The sequence below is a fragment of the Oratosquilla oratoria genome, chromosome 33 (assembly GCF_046742065.1).
Source record: "Oratosquilla oratoria isolate Oo_2021 chromosome 33, ASM4674206v1, whole genome shotgun sequence".
NCBI lineage: Eukaryota > Metazoa > Arthropoda > Malacostraca > Stomatopoda > Squillidae > Oratosquilla > Oratosquilla oratoria.
In genome coordinates this window covers 36,470,578-36,479,115 of record NC_134809.1, presented here as the reverse complement: position 1 = coordinate 36,479,115, position 8,538 = coordinate 36,470,578, and the positions used below count along the sequence as shown (strand labels likewise).

The 8,538-nt window shown below is 45.6% G+C and overlaps 1 protein-coding gene across 1 annotated transcript; it reads left to right on the top strand.

Annotated features, from left to right (window-relative positions):
- The first annotated feature begins 1,061 nt into the window (after positions 1–1,061).
- Positions 1,062–5,717, top strand: LOC143017959 (uncharacterized). Its single transcript, XM_076172997.1, has 5 exons — positions 1,062–2,313; positions 2,404–3,050; positions 3,249–3,485; positions 3,762–4,340; positions 4,485–5,717. The coding sequence occupies exons 1-5, from the start codon at positions 1,062–1,064 to the stop codon at positions 5,715–5,717; spliced, it is 3,948 nt and encodes a 1,315-aa protein (XP_076029112.1).
- The last annotated feature ends 2,821 nt before the right edge of the window (positions 5,718–8,538 follow it).

Here is an 8,538-nt window from a genome sequence, read left to right as displayed (position 1 = left end):
TACCAATGTAAAGGTTACCAGGAGTGAGTCTAGATTCAGACCCCACATCCATTTGTATCTTAGCTTTTAGTGGATTGTTGCGTGATCGCAAGTATGTGTTCCTTTGTAATAGATGTACTTTTCATGTTACCACCTGTTTCGGGTAGTTGTAGCCACGCCCTAATTTTTTCGTCTTTCTGAATTACCGATCGTATGAAATATAATATTCTATGTTCCGTGTGTATTATTCCTTTGTTATCCTTTTATTTTAGTTAGTTAGGATATTGTTTATATTGTATATTGTACCTTATTATGTTGATAATATCTGTATGTGTATTATGTTATTCCACTCACCCTGCCTGTAATGAAATAAATAATAACGGCTTGTGAGTTAGCAACTGCGGCCCCCTCATGGTGACCGCAGTCACGAGTGAATACGCATTCGTATTCTTTCTCTCTAATTTCTGAACCCGTACAGAGCGGACACTTCCCGCTCCTCTATAAAATCTCTAGGTTAAGTGTGTTAGGTGGACCCTAGTGGTAACAAGTGGTCCGGGTAGGCATAAAATAAGTGTGTAGTGCTAAGTGAATATGTAAATAATTTATGTTAGAACACCATAGTTTTGCCTTAACCTTGCCCCTTTGAGTTATCCACCGGTCACCTAAACCTATTGACATACGTGCTTGAAGGTACTGCACAGATTTATATTTGATGTGCAGTACATTGTTACCCTGCCATTTAGGCTCAATATGGTTCGTCGATGATTGGAGGTAGAATTGTTTCTCCAATTAAGATTGGGCATTAATGGGAGGCGTAACAAGTGGGGGCCTTACGACCGGGATAGTAGCCATTAGTGCATTTATATTGTTAGAACGCCTATACGGTTGTGGTTCATCGCCGAGATTTGTGGTAAGCTATTGAATTGTTACCATTATTTCATGCTCTTGCGATACCAGCTAACAGTTGCATTACCATACGTGTGGCTAATCCCTATTATACGTATTTCATTAATTCAATAGGTTGCCAACTAGCTAATAAGCAACATTTTGTTATTCCTTGTCTTCCAACATCTTAGTTCAACATGTTCAACTTGGAGAACTTCGTAAAGGCGCCTTCAGCCGAAGAGGTAAGGAAGCTTAACAAACCAGAGTTAGAGATGATAGCACATCATTATCAAATAAGCGAGTGCTCCGGTTTAAATAAGAACCCCTTGAAAGACAAAATTCTTGGGTACTTGGAGGAAAATAAACTCATCCTCGCCTCACGGGAAGATGTTGGGGGTGCTAGCCCCGTAAATGATTTAGCTTTACAGGTTGAACTTAAGAAGTTGGAACTAGAAATAGAGAGACTCAAGTCTCAAAGTCATGGTATAGAAAAAACGCCTAATATTCCGAAATTTAACGAGGATGAACCAGACAAGTTCTTTTCTATTTTCGAGAAGTTAGCACGTATGTACCAATGGCCATTCAGCCAGTGGACGCAGATGGTGTATGGTGCCCTCTCGGGAAAAGCTCTCGACACATTTATTGCACTTTCCGAGAGTCAGAGTAGTGATTATTATGTACTTAAATATAATATTCTACAAGCATACCAACTTGTTCCTGAAGCCTACCGGCAACAATTCAGGAAATGTAGGAAATCCAACCAGGAGACATACGTGGAGTACTTCCAACGAAAGCTCCGCTTGTTCACCCGGTGGGTGGAGAGCGAGGAGGCTCACGTAGACCTGGAGAAACTCAAAGGGTTAATATTGATGGAGGATATTAGAAATAATATCCCTCCAGATGTGCGAGCCAACTTGGATCAGCGAGGTATTCGTACCTTGGCAGAGGCTGGCCCAGCGGCCGACTATTACCATTTAACTAATCCTAGAATGCATTCCAGGTCTCACCCTACCTTGCCCCAAAGCTCCCCCCCCCCCACTAGGGACTCCAAGCCAGTCGGACCTCCACAGGCTCCTCGACCGCCGGCTCACTCATCATCTGCTTCATCTACCTCAGGTAAGCCCATTGATAGTGAGACCAGGGAATCTACCCTCACTGGAGGCAGGAGCTATTGCAAGTATTGCAAAAGACCAGGACATCATGTTGATGAATGTTTCAAACTACAACAAAGAAAGGCTCCTCTCCAAGGGTCCCCCTCTCTCTCGATCAATGTGGCCAAGCAATCGGAAAGTTTTTTGGAGCCCTGTCTCACTGCTGTTAGCCCATCAGTTGTCCCAGATAATCCTTCCTCACCTATGTTATCAACATTTGAACCATTCTGTTCTTCTGGTTCAGTGGCCCTTGATCAAGATAGCCCACCTACATCTATCAAGCTTCTGAGAGACACAGGCTCAGCCCTATCATTAATTACAAAAGATGTGGCTGCTTTGATAAATGTATGTTATACTGGGAATTGGGTCCTTGTGAACGGTTTAACAGGCGGGTCACGTATCCCTATATGCCAAGTATACTTGCGGTCAGATGTTAGGACAGGTTATGCCCAGGTAGGAGTAGTCGACAAGTTACCTGTAGAAGGAGTTTCACTCCTGATAGGAAATGACCTCGCCGGGGGCACGATGTTACCTAATGCCATAGTCTCCTCGTGTCCCTCTGCCGAGAATAATACTTCCCAACTAGAGGCAGACATTCCGGGCATATTCCCTGCATGTGCTGTTACTCGTAGCATGAGCCGCAGGGTGGAGGCAGAGATTAGCGAGCATAAAGAGGATGCTCATGTTGGTGTAATTACCCCCCAACCTAGTGAGAACACAGAGGATGTTCCTACTCAGCCTGACCTTGCTGATTTAAATCTAGGTGAATTTTTTGAAACTTCTCCTCCACCCGGTGACCTTCATAATAGGTTTGATAGCGAAAACGACACTGAGGGAGACAATGTTACCACCCTGGATAGTTTCGGTTCCTCCCCAGTCACTAGGAGTAAGCTCATTCATCTCCAAAAAGAGGACCCTGAACTAGCCAGTTGTTTCCGTAGAGCTATTAGTGAAGAGGAAGCCAAGTCTGAATCTAACTGCTATTACCTTAGCTCAGACATATTGATGCGAAAGTTCCGTCCTACTGATTCCCCTGCAAATTACCCTTGGTCTGTCCGTCACCAAATAATGGTCCCAAACCCATTACGGAAGGAGATCCTGGGTATTGCTCATGATGGGGTAGGAGGACATTTGGGAGTTAGGAAGACTAGTGCAAAAATTCTAACTCATTTCTATTGGCCTAAAATGAAGAGAGATATTAGTTCCTACATTAGTACATGTCACCGTTGTCAGGTAGCAGGGAAACCGCACCCCAGCGTTAAACCGTTCCCTCTACAACCTATCCCTGTCATTGAGGAACCCTTTGGCAGAATTGTCATAGATTGCGTTGGTCCTCTGCCAAAGACTCCCCGAGGTAATCAGTTTCTCTTTACAATGATAGACTGTGTCACCCGTTATCCAGAAGCCATTCCCTTGCGCCGCATCACAGCCAAGAATGTGGTGAGAGCCCTTATTCACTTCTTTACACAAGTAGGCCTTCCCACAGTAGTGCAGTCGGACCAAGGATCCAATTTTACTTCCCGATTGTTTAATCAGGTAATGCAGAGTTTGGGTGTCCGGCAGTCTAGGTCTTCAGCCTATCATCCCCAATCCCAGGGGGTGGTGGAGCGATTCCATCAGACATTCAAACGCATGTTGCGCACTTATTGCTTGGAGTTTGGGAAGGATTGGGACGAGGGAGTTGACCTTCTCCTATTCACGGTTAGGGACTCTGTTCAAGAATCCTTAGGATTCTCCCCATTTCAGCTAATTTATGGCCACGAGGTGCGAGGACCTCTCAAAGCCCTCAAAGAAAGTTGGCTGCTAGAAAATAGTGTCACACCCTTGGTATCATATGTAGTTGAGTTTAGAGAAAAATTAAAAGCTGCTGTGAGGCTGGCTCATGCCCATTTAAAATCTGCTCAGATAAAAATGAAGCAACAATTTGACAAAAAACATAAGGTAGAGCATAGGGAATTTAGGGTAGGTGATAAGGTGTTGGTGTTCTTGCCCGTGCAGACACACCCATTCCAGGCAAGGTATGATGGACCTTTCCAAATTGTAGACAGGGTAGGGGACGCCAATTACGTTGTATATACACCAGGCAGGCGTAAGAAAAAACGTCTGGTGCATGTCAATCTACTGAAACCCTACAGAGTGAGAAAGAGTAAGGAAAGGGAGGAAAATGTTGAACCTTCCTTGCCCGCTTGTGTTGTAGTGCCTACATGTAATTATGATCAGAAAGACAACTTCCCTGAACTCCAGAGTGGCTTGTATGCTAAAGTGGACAATTCCACAATACTCTATGATCCCAGTACAAAGTTAGGCCATCTCTCTAATGACCAAGCGAGTGATATTTCTTCTCTTTTGACAGACTATAGTGATATATTTAGTGACCATCCTCACCCCTGTTCAGCTGTAGAGCACGACATCGAAACCAACGGAGCTCGGCCCATCCGCCAACGTCCTTACCGCCTGAACGCATTCAAGAAGGAGTACGTCCGTGAGGAGGTGCAACGCCTTCAGGAGGTTGGTATCGTGGAGCCCAGTAGCAGTCCTTGGGCCTCTCCCGTGGTCTTGGTGCCGAAGCCCGATGGCTCTATGCGACTGTGTATCGACTACAGAAAGGTCAACGCAGTCACTGAGCCGGATAGCTACCCCTTGCCACGCATTGATGACGTCATTGACGAGGTTGGTCGAGCACAGTGGGTGACGAAACTGGACCTACTACAGGGCTATTACCAAGTCCGCCTGTCAGAGCGGTCGAGGGCCATCTCCGCGTTCATCACTCCCGAGGGGCTGTATCAGTTTACCGTCCTCCCCTTCGGCTTGCGGAATGCACCTGCAACCTTCCAACGCCTCATGAACATCGTAACGGCGGGGCTGGTGGGTGTCCGCTGCTACCTGGATGACCTCGTCGTCTTCAGCGACTCCTGGGGAGAACACGTGGACCGCCTAAGAGCCCTCTTTGCTGTTCTGGCAGCACACAGTTTGACAGTGAACCTCGCCAAGAGTGAGTTCGGCCATGCCCGCATCACATTCCTGGGGCATGTCGTCGGGAAAGGGGAGGTCCAACCGATTGCAGCCAAGATTACAGCCATTCTGCAGTATCCTGCCCCAAGCGACAAAAAGGGAGTGATGAGACTGTTGGGAATGGTGGGCTACTATCGTCGCTTCTGTCCCAACTTCTCCTCCGTGGTGGCTCCTCTCACCGACCTCCTGAGTACTAAGACCTCCTTCAAGTGGACCCAGGCTTGCCAGGACTCCTTCGAGAGCGTGAAGGCTCTGCTGGCAAATGCTCCTGTCCTACGTGCCCCTGATCTCCAGAGGCCGTTCACCATCCACGTCGACGCCAGCGAAGTTGGTGCCGGTGCCGTGCTTCTACAAGAGGGTGAGGAGGATCGTGTGTTACATCCTGTGTGTTACTTCTCAAAGAAGTTCCTAAAGGCGCAGAGGAACTATGCCACCATCGAAAAGGAGGCGTTAGCTTTGATTATGGCTCTGGAAGCGTTTAGAGTATACGTAGGAAGCACAGTTCACCCTGTGCAAGGGGTTACAGACCATAATCCCCTGACATTTGTGGAACGAATGAAAAACACTAATCAACGCCTTCTACGGTGGGCATTGGCCTTACAGCCATTCAATTTACAGATCGCGCACATAAGTGGAAAAAATAATGTGCTGGCTGATGCCCTATCCCGAACTACCCATGTGCAAACTTAAAATGTTAGTGTGATTGACCTTGGTTAAAGTGATTCTTTGCTTACAAACCCTTGTAAGCGTATTCTTTTGAGGGAGGGGTGTTGCGTGATCGCAAGTATGTGTTCCTTTGTAATAGATGTACTTTTCATGTTACCACCTGTTTCGGGTAGTTGTAGCCACGCCCTAATTTTTTCGTCTTTCTGAATTACCGATCGTATGAAATATAATATTCTATGTTCCGTGTGTATTATTCCTTTGTTATCCTTTTATTTTAGTTAGTTAGGATATTGTTTATATTGTATATTGTACCTTATTATGTTGATAATATCTGTATGTGTATTATGTTATTCCACTCACCCTGCCTGTAATGAAATAAATAATAACGGCTTGTGAGTTAGCAACTGCGGCCCCCTCATGGTGACCGCAGTCACGAGTGAATACGCATTCGTATTCTTTCTCTCTAATTTCTGAACCCGTACAGAGCGGACACTTCCCGCTCCTCTATAAAATCTCCAGGTTAAGTGTGTTAGGTGGACCCTAGTGGTAACAAGTGGTCCGGGTAGGCCTAAAATAAGTGTGTAGTGCTAAGTGAATATGTAAATCATTTATGTTAGAACACCATAGTTTTGCCTTAACCTTGCCCCTTTGAGTTATCCACCGGTCACCTAAACCTATTGACATACGTGCTTGAAGGTACTGCACAGATTTATATTTGATGTGCAGTACATTGTTACCCTGCCATTTAGGCTCAATATGGTTCGTCGATGATTGGAGGTAGAATTGTTTCTCCAATTAAGATTGGGCATTAATGGGAGGCGTAACAGGATGAAGTGTCACCTCTACGGACTGCAAACTGCCTGCATGAAAAGCAATGCAGCAAGGCACAGCACCTTCACACCAGGGCCCGACAGCCGGGGCTGGTTTACCCACACAGCTTCATTTACATGGCAACCTTCCCCCCTTGTCCACAGAAGCAATTACAGAGCCGTCAAGAAGAAATATTCCTTGGCCTTTCTCACCCATTCATAACCACTCTCCATTCATACCTATCTCTTCCCCTCTCCTTTCCCTGCTCGGCAGACATGTCCCTTGTACCCACGGCCCTATTTCACCCTATCCATCTCATTGTCGGTCTTCCCCTCAAGTCCATTCCATCCGCTTCCGCCTTCTACACTCATTTTGTTAGTCTTTCTTCATTCTTTCCATATACAGGTTGACTTTAAAAAAAACCGGCAACCTCGGGACCTGAGGACTGCCGGATTTTTTAAGTTTATCATTTTGTATGGTGTACCCCGTATATATTTAAAGAAAATTACCACCTGTACAGTCCTTTAATGGGAAAAATAAACACTAAGTGAAAAGCAAAGGAAATTTTATTATTCACGAACTAAATAAAATACAGTAAAGATAGTTATATAGAATTTTAATTCAATTTTGATAAAACATATAAAACTGATCCTCCGAAGAATTTTAATTAAACTAAATAAAATACTCCGTACTGTACTTCTTAGGAAAGAAGCTAAATAGCAGATGGGCTTTTTACACATAATGTCGCAAGTTTCACAAATGGTTCGCACAGACACATTGGTACCAATTTTTTTTTTTTCCACTTTCTCTGCGATCGATAACGCGTTTTATGTCACCTTTCTTCTTTGTTGATTCCATATTGGGGCTATACAACAACAAATAAATGCTATAATGAGGAGAATAATGAGAAAAATGAGCAGGATTACTTGTTAGCAGGTGGAAGCATGAACCAACAGCTGATTCTGGCGTAAGCGGCAGCTCCAGAAAACAGTGGCGCACCAACGCGGGAAATATGAAAATCAAAATGCGCTCCCGAAATCTGTCCCGGATTTCTGAAGGTTCCGGATTTATGGTTGCCGGATTTTTGAATGTCAACGTGTACCTTAGCCATCTCCGTATTCTTTGGTCAACCCTATCTACCAGCCGTCTTTCCACCCCCGCTCTCTGCCTCACCTCTTCATTTCTCTCTCTACATCTTCGGAACCCCCACCACACTCCTTAAATATTTCACCTTAAACACATTTTGATTCTTGTCTAAAAACTCACCATCCCGTTTTCAGTTTGTGAGAGACCCCTGTTATGGCAAAGCCCTGTCTTTTTTTTTCTAGGCCGATGTTGGGTCGCCTCCCCGCCTAGCCAGGACATTCGGGAACCGGTTCGGCAAGCACGCAGTGGGCCCGGGGAATCGAACACATGGCCACCTGCTTATGAGTTAAAGAACTGTATTTGCTGGACTACCCGACTCATCCTTGAAATCCAAGTCTCTGCCCCATCCAGTGTCGTGGGAACATAAGAACATAAGAATGAAGGAGACTGCAAGAGACCATAAGGCCTACACTAGGCAGCTCCGTATCCATCACCACCTGTCATCCCCATCGTGGGAAGAGTCGCCTTCCATTTGTACAGACTTCTCTTCGCGTTTCCCCCAGATACCTGCATGCCTTCTGCCACTTACGAGATCTTCGGCAGAGCGCTCAGAATCTTCGAAGTCTGCTGCTTGGCAGGCCCTCTTCGACAAAGAATTTTGGAGTCTGCCGCTCACGAGGTGGTTTCCCTCGTCAAAGAATCTTGGGAGTTCGCCGCTGACGAAGTCTACTTCGGCAAAGCGTCCGAGACGTTCAAAGTGTGCTGTTAGATCGCGTGGGCAAAGAGCAACTGGATGAATGAGGCACCAAACCCAAGAGGTTACATGTTGGGAACATCTTGCTAGGGTAGTGAACTAAAGGTTTATCCATTTACACACACACACACACACACACACACACACACACACACACACACACACACACACACACACACACACACACACACACAC

Excerpts from the sequence above, each read along its gene's own strand:
- LOC143017959 (XM_076172997.1), top strand. The coding sequence starts at position 1,062 with ATGTTCAACTTGGAGAACTTCGTAAAGGCGCCTTCAGCCGAAGAGGTA. Across the intron at positions 2,314-2,403 it reads CAAGCTTCTGAGAGACACAG|GCGGGTCACGTATCCCTATA; the intron begins GCTCAGCCCTAT and ends ACGGTTTAACAG. Across the intron at positions 3,051-3,248 it reads TCCGTCCTACTGATTCCCCT|GTAGCAGGGAAACCGCACCC; the intron begins GCAAATTACCCT and ends CACCGTTGTCAG.